Here is a 17,986-nt window from a genome sequence, read left to right as displayed (position 1 = left end):
ACGTGATTTATGAAGTGCAGGGCACAGCAGCAGGGCTTCTGTCTTCTCCAGGAGAACCAAATTACTGAGGTGGAGATTAACATGCTTTCAGTTGGGCTCATTTCCAGACCAAGGGAAATTTCTTATTTACATTTTTTTACCTTTAATTTTCTCCTCCTCACCCTCACTTGCCTTTTGGGCTGGGAGGGATGAGCCGGGCAGCATGTGAGGGCAGGAGGGGCAGCAGGGACAGGGCACCGACGTGGGGGGCACTGCGATGCTCACCCCACTCCTTCATCAATGGCTGGAAATTATTTGACTCTTCCCCCTGAAATCAGCAGCAACACTTGTGTTTTCACCTGATTTTATTTTTTTTCCAGGTTGATATCCACAACACGGGGTGGGAGGAATTGACATGCAGAAACTGTGTTGCCTTTCATTCCTGTTGTTGTTTCCCAGGTCTGTCCTGGAGCATTTGGATATGTCAGAAAGCCGTTGTTTTCTGTACGCTTGTTTCGCTTTGCTTTTCCTTTCTCTCTCCACATTAATGCACTCACCCAGTGTTTCAAACACTCACTGCAGTGTTAGTCAGGATGCTCAATGTTGTGTTTAGTCACCTTGAGGTATATAACATTAAACCCCACTCACAAAGGTGGTTGTGGAGTGGCTTGTCTACAAACAGAAGGATAATATTAAGCCTAATATGAACATTTACGATATTTAAAAAATCACCAGTGACCTGTCTGATTTTCCCCCATTGTCCTCAGCAGCGTTTGGCCCCAGGAAGCCCATTAAATGTGGACAGTGCCGTTATTTCATCTGGCTGTGGCCGAGCTACTTTGCTTTGCTTTAATGATGTGCTGGAATGCACGATGCCCATAGGGTCTCCATTAGAAGAACTTTTACTTCTGGGACGACCATGAAGTTAAAGGCTTAAAAGAGGCATCAGTTTACAGCCTGGTGGGAATTACTAGCAGACTGGAGTGCTAACTCCTGACTGCTCCACTAATAGAGCAACTTGTTTTAAATAAACGATTGCCAACGGGGCCTTGTGGAAATATTTGGGCCTCTTGAAGCGCCCACCGAACCGTCCGAGGGGAGAGGGGAAAGGCGGCAAGAGATGTTTAGAAGATTGTCGCATGAAAGAAGAAACACATCGACGTGTGTTGATGTGTGTATCCACATCCCCGGGTCGGGATGTTGGAGGTCCCGACCGGCGGGCTGTTCCTTGACCCTCCGCGCCTCCCAGCCGCGAACCCCTCCGGCTCGGGGGCATGAGGCTTCCTCCCCCTCCTTCTCCTCTGGCCGCGCTGGGTTACAGCCGAACCGCTGGGAGCGCTGCATGAAGGGGAACTATCAAAAAAAGGGATTTTCCCCCAAAAAAGGGGAGAGGCGGCCCCGGTCCCGCTGAGGGCGCGTCCCGCGGTGTGCCGGCGGCGAGCGCCACCCAGCGGCGGCGGGCGGCGCGGCGGCCGAGCCCGGGTGCGGGTGCGGGCCGGCCCCGCTCGGCTCCGCCGCGCTCCGCTGGTACCGGGAGCCCCTTTTGTTTACCCACCGGCGTTTCCTCCCTTTGTGGCACGGCCGAGGGGGAGGGAAGGGGGGCTCCGGCTCCCTATCGGGGGCTCTGATCAGGCCGATGGGCTCGAGCAATCAGTTTCCCAGATTACTTGTATTTAATACACAATGCATCATAAAGCAAATCCCTCATCCTGACAGGGAGAAAATAGAACAGCTCATAGCGCGAGCCGGGCCAATTTATGGCTAAATTAAAAAAAAAAAAAAAAAAGAAAAAAAAAAAGGAAAAAAAGAGGGAGAGAGAGAGAAAAAAAAAAAGAAGGGAAAAAAAAATCCCCAACAATGGGGAGCGGAGGGAGGGCAGGAACCCACGGCCCCGCACACCGGGCGGGCGCCGGTTCCCAGGCCCGGGCGCTCTGGGAATCTCCCACCGGGTTTTTTGAGGTTATTGACAAAGGAATTTTTTTTTTCTTTTCTTTTTTTTTTTTTTTTTTTTTTTTTTCCTGTCCTACCTACCACCACTGCGTGCTGGTTTTTTTTGTTTGGGTTTTTTTTTTTTCCCCCCATCTCTCTCCCCTCGGACAATAGCCATTATCTGAGCTAACAGGTCAATGTCACAGATAACGGGCCGCTGAGACGAATCCATCAGCATCTCCTGTCACCCGGATTCTCGCCCTCCCCCCCCGCTCTCCTTCCCCGGCCCCTCTTGGCCCCCCAGGGAAGAAAAATTCACTTTTAGTCTGAAAAATACATCTGCACTTAAAAAAAAAAAAAAAAAGTGGGTGGCACTTCTGGATGGTGCAATAAAAGATACAGCTCAGCCCTCTTAATTTTTTTTTCCCCTGCCCTCTTCCAAAAGCACGTATACGAGGATCTCGCCGTAGTGAGCCCGGGCTGTTCCAAACTTTGCGGACGTTTGCGGCTTTGCGGCGCGGTTGGATTTCGGGTCCGCTTGTAGCGCCGGGAGAGCCCGAGCCGGGGGGGCTGCGCTGCCCGCGGGAGGGAGAGGGAGCGGGCCCGGCCCCGCCGCCCCAGCCGGCAGGTAGAGCCCGGCCTCCCGCCGCTCCATTCATGGGATTCGTTACCAAAGAAATAAAGGGGAAAAAAAAAAAGAATCGTTTAGGAAGCGCCGGCAAACGGGGAGGTGGTTCAGCGGCACCAAACGGGGTCGTCGCGAAATTGGCCGGGAAAAAAAAGAAAAAAAAGAAGTTGCATTTCATCAAAAATCGTTATTAATAACCAGAGTGACGCGATGACGGGAACAACTCGGGTAACGCGCCGGGCGCGCCGGCTCCCGGAGCGGCGGGAGCAGCCGTCGAGGCGAGCACGGCGCGGCTCCCGCTCGCTGCAGCCCCCGCTGCGGGGCGGCCGCGACGGCCGCTCCGGGCTATGGGCACCGGGGCGAGCGGCGACGGCGAATAAATAGAGGCGAGCGGCGAGGGCCCGAGGCACAGCGCACCGCCGGCCCCGGGCGGGGGATGCGTCCGGGGGGGGCTGGCGGGGGCCGCCCCCGCGGGCTGCCGGTGAGCCCCCGCGGCGGGGCCGCTCCTCCGCGACCTGGCGGTGACCCCCGGGCGCGGGGCCGCTGTCGCTTTAAGCGCGCCGGGAGCGCCGCCGCCGCCGCCCCGGACGGGGGGGCCGGGAGGAGGGGGGGGGGGAAAAGGCGGCCGGAGCGGCCGGGGCTGCCCCGCTTTAAAGAGACAGTGCCCGAAAGGGGAGCGGCGGGAGGGCACGGCCCGACGGGGTGGGCGGGGAGGGGGGCGGAGAGGGCCGCGCCGGGCCGGGCCGGGCCGGGCGCTGCCCGGGGGTGCGGCGGGGAAGCAGCGCCGCGGGCAGGCTGCGGGCGTGGGGAGGGGGAGAGCCGCCCGCCCGTCCGCCCTCCCACGCGCACTCACTTTTCTCCCATCCCCGGCGGAGAAGTGAAAGAAGTTTGTTTTGTTGAGCGGTGCGTGGTGGGGTTTGTTGTTGTTATTTTTCTTTTTCCTTTTTTTTTTCCCCTTTCCTTTCCCTGAAGAGGCTTGTGTGAGTTTGGGGTGGGTTTTTTTTTCCCCCCTTCCTCCCCCTTCCCCGATAACTTTTTTCGCGCACACTCCCCCCCAAAGCCAGCCGATAAGACCAGGAGGGGCCGAAAGGGGACGGTGATGGCGAGCCGGCAGGAACCCGCCGAGCTCCGCCGCCGCTGAGCCCTCCGGGGCCGGCAGCCCCCGCCCGGGCCCCGCCGCCCCCGCACATGGTGGAGCGCCCCGCGCCGCGTCCGCCGCTGCCCCGGACCCCGACGGCCGCGGCCTCCGCTCGTGTTTAACGCCGAGATGTTGCTTCCAGCCGCCTGAAGGATATTTGTCCCTGTCCCCCCTCCCTGTCCCCGCGGGCTCCTGGCGACACAAGGTAAGAGCGGCGAGCGCGGCGGCGGCGCTGCCACGGCCCCGCGGGACGGGGCCGCTTTGCCCCGTCAGTGCCGCCGCGCCGCCGGCCCCGGGGCAGACCCCAGACGCCGGGGAATGCGGGTTGAGGCCCCCTTCCCTCCTTGGGGGTTTCTCTGAAAGGCAAAATTAAACATCCCGTTCCCAAGAGCAGCCGGAGGTGCGGGCGGCGGGGCAGCGTGCGCGCCCGCGGGGGCCGATCTCGCCTGGCGCGGCCGCGGGGCGCGTGGGTCTGCGGGGTCTGGGTGCCTCCGGACCGGGGTTGAGGTTTTCCACCGTCTTGTTTGGAGGTGGGGGGAAGAGCCGGCTGCGGCGCGGCGATGCTCGGCAGCCCCGCGGGCTGCGCGCACCCACCGCACCCCCCACCCCACGGCCGGGCCCGATCCCGGCCCCGGGGGGCGCGGGGGTGACCGGGGCAGCCCCCGTGGGGACAGCGCGTCCCGCGGGGCGCGTTCAGGGACCGCCGAGAGCCCTAGCAGGGACTTTCGTGGGCTCCCGGTGACCGGGCACCGGCAGCGCCGGCCCGGCCGCGGCTCCACGCGCTCCCCAGCGGGGAACAGCCTCCCTCGCCCTTCGCCTTTCGTTTGGGGCGTTTAAGGTTGTTTCCTTTATTTTGCTGGTGAAATGGGGTGGCTGCTGCCGGTGCCAAGGCGAAGAAGTTACAATTTAGCAGTCAGCTCCCTGGGATGCTGTGGGAAGTTTGGGATAGGCCGATGGTAGAGCTTGCAGATAATGATATTCAGTCCGCTGTAATGATTAGTAATTTGTCATAATATTAGAATAGAACATCGTCTTTAGCTTGTCCACTAGCAGTCTCATTATATTTGTTTATTGTCTGCATAATTGGAACTATTTATTGGTGTGTATTGAATACTGCCACGGTTTGCATGAGTGTTTACATTGTTTTTCATTTATTCTCTTTATTTTGACATAAGGAGTTCTATTATTTGCTTCGATTAAGGGGAGGGATTTAAGTGTTGCACAGGACTGTTTAGGAAGTGGAATATTAAAACAAGATAAATAACTCTGCTAACCAGATAAAGTTTGGTTCAGAGCAACAAATATGAAAATTCTAAATGAGTGCTGCAATCAATGTAAATCCTGAAACAAAACAGAAACCTTAAATGAAGCCAACACCATCGATTTTAATATTTTTTGTTATATTCCTGTCAGAGTCCTATTTAATTAAAATCACAATTTCAAACGTAGTCATTGATGAATGCATAGAAAATCAGGTCCCTCTTAAATTAACGTAGTGTTTCACTGCAATAATTAGACAACATTTTGATTACATGTAAATATTTACCAAGACATTTTTCAGAACATTTATTGTCTTTTTATTATTGTGTATACATTCTGACAGTTTCTAAAAAAAATCTCAGCAAGGAAACATACTTGTGAATAAACACACAATTATTGTTACTATTATTACTATTACTATCATTATTATTAATGTTATTCACTTCTTTATCTGGAAACCTGTGATTTATCTTTTGATTAGAATACTCAGCCAGCAACAGAAAGATTTACTCTTTCGCATTCTTTTTTTTAGATCTTGGATGAGTTTTGCAATGTGAAGTTCTGCATAGATGCCAGTCAACCAGATGTAGGAAACTGGCTCAAATATATCAAGTTTGCTGGATGCTACAATCAGCACAACCTTGTTGCATGTCAAATAAATGATCAGGTACGTGGTGTTCACTTTCTGGACTTACTTTTTTAAGGAACTTTAAGGTGTCAATGGCAAAAAAAAACCCCAGCAATTCACAACAGCTTTTGGCCTGTTTGCTGTTATGGCAAAAGATAAGGTACAGATGGGAAATGCAGAATGGAATAATTTCGATTTTGGGTGACAGAAAATACAGATTTTCTTTTTTCCATATTGTTGTTCAATTCATAAATGATTTTTTTTTGTCTAATATCTGATAAAATTCAGAACTGCTGTCTAAGGGATACAAAGCCATTACGTGTTGATTTTGAATTAGGAGCATTTTCTGGCTCCTGTTGCAGTCCACTTGGATTGCTATGTTAAATCGTTGGGTTGGTTGGAAGCTGTAACGTGAATTTGATGGAAAGAGTGGAGGAGAGGACCCAAAAGTGATAATGTTACTAGTGCATGTGAGGGGCTTTGGATTCGAATGCACACGTGCATGGATATTATTGTGCCTTCCCATACACTTTGCTGGAACTCGTAGTACTTACATGCTGAATCAGGGTCTTCGGTCGTTTTCTTTTTATTTTCATTTTTTGCACTTAAATCCACTCTTTGTTGGGCTGAAACATTATTTATCTTTGTGTTTTGGAAAAAGGGCTGGGATAGGCAGAGGAAGAATGCAGTGAAGCATTTTGTTTTCAATTATGCTGATGAGTTATTAGGTGTTTTCTAAATCAGGGTTTGCTTTTGTCTGTGGATAACACAGGCCATTATGAAATATTTTAATGGGCAAAGTTAGGTTGAGGAAGCTTTGCTTCTTTAAAGTATCTGAAATAGTGAAGCAACAACTGATTGTGAATTCTTGTTTCCAATTTAAACTTCGCTACCTGCAACGTAGGATTCAATTCATTTAATCAGTGTTTCATTTTTCACCACTTAATTAACTGCATCAGGTGAATGTTAAAGATTATCTTTAGCTGATTTAATTGCCTTGACAGTATTGAAAGAAGAATCACAACCAGACACAAAGCTTCAATTAGAAATCATTCTTTCTAATCAAATTCCTTACGTGTAGGAAATGAATGTGAGGGAGCCTACTATTTCCAGCCTAGTGCTACATATTTCACTCGTGTGAGATAGCTGATTAAAACTGGGTTAAATAACTTTCTCAGAAACTACGAGAGAAGATCTTTTCAATTTCCAACTTCTACAGTTCAGCCCTGAGCACATAGAGCATAGAACGAGCCAGCAGACCGAGAGATAATTTCTTTTTTATACAGCAGCTGGTTTAACTAAAGAAACCATGAGGGTTATTAGTAAAAGCAAGTTACGTTTTCCAAGTTGAAATACGCTTTGTGCTGAAAAGCAATGAATTCTCGCCATGCAGAGCATTTATGGAACAGTGATAGGAAAAGGAAACTATGTAGATTAATTGAAGCACCAAATTCAAATATTTTACATAGAGCAGGAGCTGGTGTAGGTAGGAAAGATCAGAAGTGGAATCACATGCATTGGTCAAAGCAACTTACTGTCCTTGGGTCGGTGTTGGAGATCTGGAGCTGAAAGTGCAGGCGAGGCTGACCCATCAGCATCTCCCTCTGAACGCAGACAAACACCCGCGCTTTGACGTTTTTGGAAGGAAAGCTATGGCGCTTTTAACTTTCTCTTTTTTTAGTGTTTACATTTCTGACATTTGGTAATGGTGGCTGTACTGCTGCCAATAATTCCCTTCATTCACTGGAGACTTGTTATTTATTTTGCACAGTATCATGCTGTTCATAATTCCATATTTTTATAGCTTTTTGTTGCTGAGATTTGCAAATTAAGATTTGGTTGTCTTTCAAGTAGCATGTTGTGATCTGGGTGCTGTCAGCAAGAGATTGTTGTTCATTTGGCCCTCTGGAAATGCTGCACATTTACCCACAAATCGTCCGCGTACTCCAACGTTTTATGACCAGAGCCTAAAAAGTTAATGCTAAAAATGTGCTCTCGAATCTTAAAGCAAGAAAGTCTCTCTAACAGCTCCTCCTTCTGCTTTCTTCTGGCACAAGCTCACCAGAGGTAATATAAAATATAATGGGAAGGCAAACTGGGAAATGGACGTTACATGGCCAAAAGTGTGCGTGTACGAGGAGTGACAAATACAAGTCAGGGCTGAGTGTGCACATATAGACTGTGTGGGGCTGCCTGGGGTCACTCGGCCTCAATAGCTCCTGGAAAAATGGGGGAAAAAAAGAAAAAGAAGGGAATAAAAAGGGAAAATAAAAATATGGTGAAACTGAGGACATGTGTCAGTGGTTGTAGCTAGAGCTGGAGGGCAGAGGCGATGCAGCCCAGCTGGTACAGGACACCCCAGCTCAGCTGGAGCCACAGCCAGTGCTGGCTGCAGGTGTGGGGGGACACCCCAGTTCTTCCTGCCTCCCCTGGGAACACAAAGCACCTCAATAACCCTGGTTGCACAGGGAGCATCTGCACTGCAGAGACACCTCTCACTCCCGAGCCACAGACACTCGATCAGCAGTAATTGTTCACCTCTAATTGCTTCAACTCATCTGTAAAATTCACAAGCAAACATTGGGCTGTACCTGAGAAGGTAAAAGATCCTGCCAGGGCTCCCAGCCTCATGCTGCCCACAAGTTTATACTGCTAAATTCAAGCTTGACTGACAGACAGGTATGGTTCCCAGACTGCTCGAGGCAGGATTGAGATGAACTCAGGGCGGTGTGTAATCTGGTTGCTCTGCTATGTTCTACCTGCTGTATTTAACTAAAAGAGGGAAAGAAAAACACTTTTTTGTCATTTTCTCTCTTAGAGTTTTTTCAGAGACATACCACCCCACCCCCTGACTCACGGCTGAGGTTAGGTTTCATCACTTAGGATCAACTTTACAAAAGGCCTGGGCTCTTTCTTATGACTGTATAAATGAGCTTTGCTGAGATGAACAGCTTGATAATGGTGGGATGCAGTCAAAACATGCATGCTGGATGCAACTCATGTTTCATTTGATTGCAGCTGGAGTAGGGTTTAAAAGCATTTTTTTACTTATTTTTTTTAAATTTTAAATGAGATCGATCTAGGACTTCTTTTTGCTGTCTTACTATTATCTCCTGTCATACCCAATCTAACCTGAACATATGTAATTTTAGGTGTATATCAATAATAAAATTCCACAAGCAGGGCACTCAGTTTTTTTCTTTTCCCCAATGAGACTACAGTGTGTGCAGAGCTGCAGAGAGTCTTGTCACTGTTCTTGCCCTGGAATGTGTTTTTTTCAGCTCAGAGTCAATTTAGGATTCTAGAGCAGTTTCTGCTAACTTGGACGACTCCTCTCTGTTATCATTAAATATCTATTGGTTCAACTTTTTAATGACTCCAGAATGATTGGCTCTGTTAGGGTTTCTGGCAGTGCTGTCAACCCAGTAAAAGCGTTATTTTTAAAGATGTATGTTAATGAAAGTGCAGTTGCAAATCCAGCAGTGACTATGGTAGTGGCATGGCCAGGGGCTGTCACACATTCCAGGCTGAGATCACGGTCACCTTCAAACTACAATTTTTTTTTTTTTTTTAACTTTTTTATTTTTAGAAACAATGTTGAAACCCCTGAATACTGTTTTTATCTTGCTCATTGCTTGCAGAGTTCTGACAGTGATACAGCCACATAGTGCTGTGAAACTGCCCTGAGCTTCCAGGTCTCTTTCCCCCCAAAAAAGCAGCTCTTGAAGAGTCTCCTTGGTTTATCCATGGAAAACTCAGAGTTACTCAAGATCACTTTACTGAGGTTTTAGATTGCTGTGCGTGCTGAAAGAGGTTTTTGGTGGGTTTTTATGTGTTTGTTTTGTTTCCTTGCCTTATACTCAAGTACATGCTACTGCAAAGGGAGCAAAACCAGTAGTATCACACTCTTAACAACGTGCCCGATGTCAGTGATATAAACTTACAGGAGTGAACCTGCTGCTGTAGGTTCCACCAGATCTGATCCCACCTTACACGTTTTACAAACTTTTTTAATCTGCAGGCACAGCTTCATGTTTCAGGTTTTACGGCTGCGGCCCCCTGTCCACGGCGGGCAGGGGCTCTTTGCACAGCCACCTGCAAAAGTTGTGTATTTAAGGAATAGTTTTGAGGCTTTGTTGTCAGAGAGTGAAATTAAGGTTTTGGCTGTTGTGGGTCGGGAGGGCACACGCACGCTGAGCTCATACGGGGCCCTGTTCTGCCATGATTCTTCCTATGAGTTGTTGGTTATTAAGCAAATAAAGCTTAATCCAGGTCCCACTGAAAATCTGTCTCCAGTGGAGCAGGGATGTTTTAGCTTGGGGCTGGTGGAATGAGGAGCTGCTGCTCAGTGGTGATTTTCCACTTGCTGCAGTTAGAGCTGAGGCTGTGGGTGAAATTCCTGCCTGGGCTTTATGACTGCCTGTGTTATCTGGAATTTGATGCACTGGTGGTGTTACCACTCTCAGCATTGGACTGTCCTGATGTGACCTGAAATAAACTGTTTAGAACCAAACCTAGCAAATAGTTGTTGCCGTTTCTGTAAAGTGATGAGGTTCTTGTTGATGATTCGTGGTTAATAAAAGTGATAAGGCATTTTTTTGTGATGAGGGCTGTCAAATCCTACTCACCTGCTTGTTAAAGTATAGAGAATTATGGACAGCCACAGAGCCAGGACAAGACCGCACCTTGCTTGACATTGGTGTGGTTCATTAATGGAGTTTCATGGGTGTTAGAGGACAACTGAGTGATTAGCTCAGCTCAGGAGAACAGGTGGGTGAGAGAAGTTGGGGTCTGGTGTCAGTGGTTGGTGACCCCCAAGGAAGAGGTTCTGCAGGACCAGAGCAGCTCAGATGAACCAGGGCTTTCACAGAAGCTGAAATTCACCAACAGTGGAAGACCTGAGTGGCACTGGGGAGGGAGGTGGCCTGCAGCCCCCCAAGATGCTGTAAAGGGTGCCCTGCAGAGAGGCATCCTGCAGTTCCCTTCTTATGTTGGGGAGAGGAGGCACCTTTTGCCTCAGAAGGTGGAAAAATGGGGACTCCTGGAGCATCCTTACTCCAGCCCTTCCTGCATGGAGATTTTGGGGCATTCTGGAAGTGAAGAAGGAAAGGATTCACAGCCCTGGTGGGAAGGGGGAAGGGGAGCATCCTCTCTCCCCACCGGGCTCCCACTCGTGCCCCTGCAGCCCCTTGCACGCAGTGACTTGCTGAGTTTCACCTCTGGATTTTTGCTGAAGTTTTCTTTGGGCCCAGTACAGCTCCCAGGCAGGACTCCTCTACCTTAGCTCTTGAAAAAACTCCAGTTCATTTCAATTTATCATTTGCCCGAGTATAGCAAAAAGAACCTGGCTCAGGTTTCATCACACAGCTCTCCAGCTGCAATGGTTGTTCATCATGGGAGCTAAAATTGAAGCTATATTGTTTGGACCTTTTTCTTTCTTGTTTTTTCCCTTCAAACTCTTGATTATGGCTTGTTGTGAAGTTGTGTGTCTGTTTGTCCTTCTCATTTTTCTGGCGGGCATAATTCCTGATTTTGATGGAGCTCCTTGGACATAATGCTCATTATTACTCTTGGACATTTAATTTGTTTCACTTTTCAAGCGAGTTCCACTCTTGCTCTGAAGCAGTGTGGAGGTGGATGCCAGCTGGCAGCATGCACGCTGCCTCTTGGGGCACATTCCCCAAAGGAACTGGGAGATGAGGCTGCCTTGCATGGGGTGGATGTACCCATGGAATGTGATCCACTGAGTGCTGGATGTGGGTGCTGGTGGGGCTCGCCAGGGAGCAATGGGGTCTTCTATTCCATCCCACCATCCCAAGCAGAGTGGGTCCTCCTGCTTGCACCGGTGTGGGGCAGGACAGAATCGCTGGGTGCATCCCCTGTGGTGGGAGCTGTGAGATCAGCATGTGGCCTGGGGGTTAAAGTACAAATCGCACCGACTTGGAGCAGCACTTCTCACCTGCCCTAAAAATCTGAATTTCCCAGACAGTTCTGGGGCATGTGTGATGTTTTCCAAAGCTTTAGGCAGGAATAAAGGGTTTAGTTAGATGCAGCTAACACAGTTCCTCTTTGGGGCACGACAAACGTGTGCATGGCAGTTCCTGCCTCCGCTCGCACTCAATGACGGAGTTGTCGCTTTTCCCCCCAAAACTTTAACTTCAGTTAACCCCTCGTGGTTCTGGGGGATGCTGATGGGAGCAGAGGGGGGTCCAGGCAGGGTGGTGTGGGGCTGGCAGGGGCAGAGGGATGGCTGGGGTGCTTCAAAGCACACGGGCTCAGCGGCCGAGCGCGGCCTCAGCCGAGCTCGCGGGGAGTGCGTTTTGCTATTATTTCAATTATTACAACTTCCTGAATAGGTCGAAGGTCGTTCATAATTCACGCTTCTGTCATCTTTACACATGCCAAATGCAGTCTATTAAGCATAAATAAAATTTCAAGTGCCTGACCAGGAAAAGTAAACTGGGATTCATAACAATGAGGCCTTATTCATCCATTTAAAAGTACATTGTGTGTGTTCCTTTTTTTCCCCCCTCCCCTTTCCCTTTATGGCTTTGCAGTTTGGGAGCTTTTATTTCTGCTCGGTAGCACAGATCTCTGACCTGCAGTGTGGGCAGGCACAGAGCGCTGATGAGCCAGGCCTCCCCCAGCTTCTCCCCACCTTGGACCCCCTGAACTTTGAAAGTGTTTCCAGACCTGAATCCGATTTTGCTCTTCCTACATAAACTGCAGTCACACACCGCTGATCCCAGGGCATGTGAAATGTGCATCTGGACTTTGCTTTTTTTTCCCCCCCCCCTCCTCTGGTTGTTCCTCTCTGTGCAGAAGCTCTTCCTATACTTGATCTCAAGGCAGACCAGTGCAGGTTAACCCAAAAAAGCTGGTTAATGGAACAGGCTCAGTCAGCTGGAGAAGTGATAGCCAGAAAAGTGAAACCTTTCACTAACTACAGTAGAGTCAGGACTGTGGCCCAGAAATCTTCAAGCTTTGCAATTGAAAAATCCACTTATTTTATGTTAACGTTTCCTAATACAAAAAATACTGCCTGTGGTAGAGGTACTGTTGCAAAACACGGGCAGCCCAGGGTTGGCATGCAGAGCTGGGGGGAATTTGTGAGATTCCTCATCTGGGGGTTTCAGGACTCCCTCACTCCCTGCCCTCAGTCAGCTGCTGCTGCTGCCTCAAAATTCAGGTAACGTGGTTCATTTCAACAGTTGGATTCTTGCTTTTTCCCAAACAGGATAATTCCACAAGGTTTTAGGTGGGAAGAGTGAGAAAAAAAAGCTCTTCATGAGAAGTAATAAGGACAGCTCTTAAAATCAGAATAAATTTACCTGCACGATCGTTTTGGCTTAAACTTCAATATGTTTTATTTTAGATTCTCACTGAAATGCAGATTGATGTATAAACTGTTAATGCAGGTGAATTTTTTCTGTACATACAGAAATCTTAAAAACTGTTTTTAATAATAATTAAAGTTAGTATTCCAATAATGTGAAAATGCCAGATCAGGAAATCTGTTACTTGGCCTTTGTTTTGGAGAAAGTTAGGTCTGAGATGCAAAATAAAGGAACATTACTTGACTTAAAACGTGGAGTTTTTTGAAACACCCATCTTGTCTCCCTGCTGAGGGACAGAGAGGCTGGCCAGCCTGTTTCTGATAGGTAGTTGGATCATCTCTGCTATTTTTAAATAGCAATGCAGACAAGACAACTCACTGCAGAGTCTGCTCCCTGTTCAGGGATGTGTCCCACAGCTGCAGGAAAGATGCTGCATCGTCCTGGGCTTCCCCAAGAGAAATGATGCTCCCCAGCACAGCGCTTGTGAACAAGACCTTCTTTATGCCCCAGTCCATGTGTCCTCACTTTGCAATGAGAGGTGAAAAGGTCTATCCAAGCACCTTTGATGGGACAGGGAAAATAGCAGAGAAGGCTTTGCTGTGGTTCTTGTTCACTCATTGGTGTGGATGCACCACCGACCAGGGAAGAACAGCTGTGTTTACCTGACTGGGACACAAAACCTAGGAGCAGAAGCAAGTCCTGGGCAGAGCAGAGGCTTTGGCACAGTCCCTCTGGGATGGTGGAAGTCCTTCCCGGCTGTGTGGTGGTCCTGCTCCTGCTTCCACCCCAACAGGGAGGTCTGCAGAAGTCTCTTCAGTCAGTGTGTATATATCATTATTCCACACATTATTTTCACCCCAAACCAGCCAGCAACTGGGTTGATCTTCCACAGATCCGACTGCAGCTTCCCTTTTAGATATGCAGAAGCCATTATACTTCGAAATTAAAAATCTATTTTTCAATACATTCATCATACAAAATGGAAAACCAAGCATTGCTTGCAGCAAATATTCACTGGATGTGACACTGTCATCAGCTTTATTTGCTGGAGGTAAAAGCTAGCTTCATTTAAATTTAAGTTTTGGCCTTTGATGAGATGAACTGTGTTGCCTCAGCGCAGCCCCAGCACACTGAAGCCCACCAGGAAGCCCTGCATCCTTTGGCACCAACAGTGGCATTGGATCCAGAGTGGATTGTGGTACCAGACATTTGCCTGGCTGCATGAGGAGTTATACATAGGGAAGTGCCATGGCTCTCTTGGCCTCCAAAATACTCCGTGGAGTCTGAAATCCCTTCGACAAGAGATACAAATGGGAAGCCCAAGCAGCCCAGGCTGGTGGTTCGATGAGGGTGGTGTGGGAGAGGAGGGAGGGTGGATCACACTGCCCATAAACTCCTTCTCCTGGTTTTTATGGGGAAAATTGGCCACAAGCAGGGGGTTGTGGCACTGGTACCTTGTACCTGATGTGTTTTGCGGGCACTTCTGTCACCTGGTGAGGGGTGAGCATCGGGGTGTGGGATGAGCGGCCCCGGCAGCCTGCACTGCTGCTCCCTGCACTGTTCTCTGGAGCGGCTTTTGGGACAAACTGAAGAAAAAAACCCCTAAATCTCAGGAAATGCATGCAAATTCGATATTTTTAGGTATTTAGCCCATATCCGTGGGCACAGCTTGCGCAGGCAGAAAGGATTAGGCTGTACGGCCACCTCCTGGAGGACATCGGTATGTGCTGGCTGCCGGTGGGTGACGGTCTGTGTGTGCCTGGGCAAGGAAAGCACCCAGCATGGTTGACAGTCCACGTGTGACCGGGAAGGGAAAGCACCCACAAACCTCCAGACACCTGTCCCTACCTGTGACAAACTCGTCTATGTGACTTTGAACACCAGAGGTGATTTGCTGCCTCTCTCCCCATGCACTGCAATGAGTGCTGAGAGTTAAGAGTTTGGGAGCAAACCCTTTAAAAATACGTTAGTCTGAGAAAATGCAAAGGCATCATTTTTTAGCATAGGAAACATAGCTGTCATGTGGTTTTGTTTAACAAGGCTCGAGGAAGTTACTAATATTTATTTGAGCTGCTTCGTGGAGCTTTTTAGTGCTCTTCACATTTCCTGCTGAGACAGAAAGCAGCCAGATGGATTTTGGGAATTTCCTCTCAGGAGAGGCTTGTAGTGCTGGCGTGCGCTTCCTCTGGTTCATGGACCCAAGGGAGGGTGTCCCCTTTGCCCACCCCCACAGTCTCCTGTCTCCCCCAAGGGCTCCTTCCCCAGGAGCATCACATGTATGACAGGACGAGTGTCACTGGCCAGGGCCACCACCAGCAGCTTTGGCTGCTCATGGTGTTTCTTCATCCAGGACTGATTTTTCCCTTGGTTTCCATTTGAAGCTAAGGAATAGCCAGGTGCACTGGTTCTTACAAGCTTCTCTCCTCACAGCTTTTTGGACTGTGTAGACAGTTGGAACAGGGGGCTGGATGCCTATGGCTTAACCAGCAGCATCTCCTCATGTCTGCTTTAGAATTATAGAAACATTAGAGTTGGAAAAGACATCTAAGATAATCGAGTCCAAGCATTAAAGTTACTTTAGTACCTTTTCCCAGTGCAACAGGAATTCCCTCGCTCACAAGGATCACTCAGGGATGTGTTTTATGGCTGCTCTGTACACGGGTTTGGTATAACTCAGCAGACAAGCTGCTGGTGATATCTGCAGTCATCACACAGCTCAGTTTGCAGCAGAGGCTGTTGAAAGCAGTTGTCCTTTTTATCCTCACAGAGCCCAAAACACAACAGCTTTGGGGCTGGAAGGAGCAGACCTGCCATGGTCAGTCAGCTCTTCTCCAGCAGTAGCATCATGAGCGGGCAGGCTCTGGCCACGAAGTCTGCAACACTCACCATCAGTGCTTGATGCTTCTTTGCCTGTTGTGGTGCTTACCTTGCTTTTTCTTTCTGTTGGTTTTTTTTTTTCCCAGATATTCTACAGAGTGGTAGCAGATATTGAACCAGGAGAGGAGCTCCTACTGTTCATGAAGAGTGAAGATTATTCACATGAGACAATGGCTCCCGACATCCACGGTTAGCCTCTTCTTACTCTTTCATCTGACAGAAAGTATCACTGAAATTAACCCAAAATATAGGGACATTTTTCTTCTGTTGAAATCTGGGATTGCTTCACTGCAGCCGGGGAGGAGAGCTGGACTGTGGTTGTATTTGTCCATCTTCTGCCCTTCTGTTTCTGATTGGAACTTGATGGTTTTGTGGAAGTGCAAAAGAAGAGCAACGGTCTGTGTCCTTATCTCAAGAGTGTGCTGGTCCTGCAGGACACATATGGACCCTGGTTATAGGTTATTTCTTTGTCATTTAGCCAAACAGCTGTGACCTTGAAAAGAGGAGATCTCAGGTTGTCAATCTTGCTGTCACTTGTGAGGACATCTCAGCCATTCTTACTCTTCACACTTGTGCTTTACTCATCCCACACACAGATTCTTCATCTGAAGCTCCTGAGTTGTTGCTCGGATTTGTCCCCCAATCTCCAAAATCTCCTTTAGCTGTGCTGCCTGTTGGACAAGGGGTTATCAGCCACCGTGGGAACTGGGTGTGTGATATCTGCTTGATGCCCAGCAGGTTGCAGTTTATGCCATCAGGGACATTCTGCAAATTCTCAGGGATTCAGGGACAGGGCACAGGGGTTTCCCAGGGCAGGAAGTATCAAGGTCTCTACTTTCTTATAACTGCTTGTATATTTAAAGAAGTATTTCTTGTTTTCTTAAGAAAAAAGTGGGGATTATACATTCGTTCCCATTTGGTTTTGTGTTTGGGGTTTTTTTCCCCCCAGTGGTAAATTTGTTTAGTTATTGCTGAGGGTGTCCCCCTTTCCAGCACACTGTTCTCCCTGCCTAGTCCCCATGGTCAAGTAGCTATTGTATAAATGACACCAGAGGAAATCTCTGCAGTCACATGCAGGATCACGTCCCACAGGGCAGATTTAGAAGCAGGCTGAGCCAAAGTGTTGCTCGTGGACAGCCAAGAACAGAGCCCCATGACACTTTCTCTGGATCAGCTCAACTGTCAAGTAGCAACCAAGAACATACATTGGGGATTCCAGCCAGACTCCTCAGTGCCTTTCTGACTCAGAGCCCCAGGGCATTTATATCTGGAACCAAACCAGGGTGTTTGGCTCCTTGTATGGACCAAGGGTAGAAAATGCAGCAGAAAAAGAACATTGTGGGATGCTCTTCTCCAAGTTTGTTTTTTGGGGATTTTCTTCAACTAATCTATTCTTTTGCAGGAATTGCTAATTAAGGGAATGTAGTACTCACTCTGAAGTAACACTTTACTGATATTCTGCACTTTTAAGTAAGAAATTATGACCAATTTTATGGAATTTAAAGGAAAGAATTTAACTTCATGAGTCTGTGGCTTACTTTGAACAGGGCTGGGTGCTGCAGAAAGACTGTGATGAAAATGAAGAGGCTTTTAAAGACTCTAAACACCCTTTTGGCTATTTTAGATGCTGGTGTTTGTGTCTGAGTTAGTCCCTTTCATTCAGAAATGCAGAGTCTGGCAGCCTCTGCTGGACATCCATGTTAGACCCTGTATAATTCCCTTTAGGATGGTATTTAAATACACTGACTTTTGTCCTATGCCAGTGTCAGGGATCTCTGTTGGATGTCACCCAGGCAGTTAACATGGAATTAAAACATTATTATAAAGTGTTCTTAGGAATCCTTCTTTCTTTTGAGGTTCTTCTCTTTTTTACTGAAGAGCAATTGGTTTAACCACGCCATCATCCAACTTCTGATGCAGTGGTGGTTAAAAATGAGTGAAAACTGAAGTGGTGTCCCTGTGCCCAACCCCTTTGTGTTGCAGAGGAGCGCCAGTACCGCTGTGAGGACTGTGACCAGCTCTTTGAGTCCAAGGCTGAGCTGGTCGACCACCAGAAGTTCCCCTGCAGCACACCTCACTCCGCCTTCTCCATGGTGGAGGAGGACTTCCAGAAGAAGCTCGAGAATGAGAATGACCTTCAGGACGTGCATGAAATCCAGGAGTGTAAAGAGTGTGACCAAGTCTTCCCAGACTTACAAAGGTAGGAGGAG

At 48.5% G+C, this 17,986-nt stretch overlaps 1 protein-coding gene across 7 annotated transcripts in view; it reads left to right on the top strand.

Annotated features, from left to right (window-relative positions):
* MECOM (MDS1 and EVI1 complex locus) overlaps positions 1-17,986 on the top strand; it is a 327,724-nt gene that overhangs the window by 275,441 nt on the left and 34,297 nt on the right. For 5 of the 7 annotated variants that reach the window (XM_039557123.1, XM_039557119.1, XM_039557124.1 and 2 more), the window contains exons 3-5: positions 5,467-5,601; positions 15,863-15,965; positions 17,760-17,976. In XM_039557123.1, the coding sequence (XP_039413057.1) occupies positions 5,467-5,601; positions 15,863-15,965; positions 17,760-17,976 (455 nt within the window). Of the gene's footprint in view, positions 1-3,332; positions 3,880-5,466; positions 5,602-15,862; positions 15,966-17,759; positions 17,977-17,986 lie in introns of those variants that run through there. The other 2 variants (XM_039557121.1, XM_039557120.1) reach the window with 2 other exon arrangements.

The sequence above is a fragment of the Corvus cornix genome, chromosome 9, assembly GCF_000738735.6.
Source record: "Corvus cornix cornix isolate S_Up_H32 chromosome 9, ASM73873v5, whole genome shotgun sequence".
NCBI classification, from domain to species: Eukaryota; Metazoa; Chordata; class Aves; order Passeriformes; family Corvidae; genus Corvus; species Corvus cornix.
The sequence above is the reverse complement of the archived record's forward strand: the minus strand, read 5'-3'. Positions and strand labels throughout refer to the sequence as shown.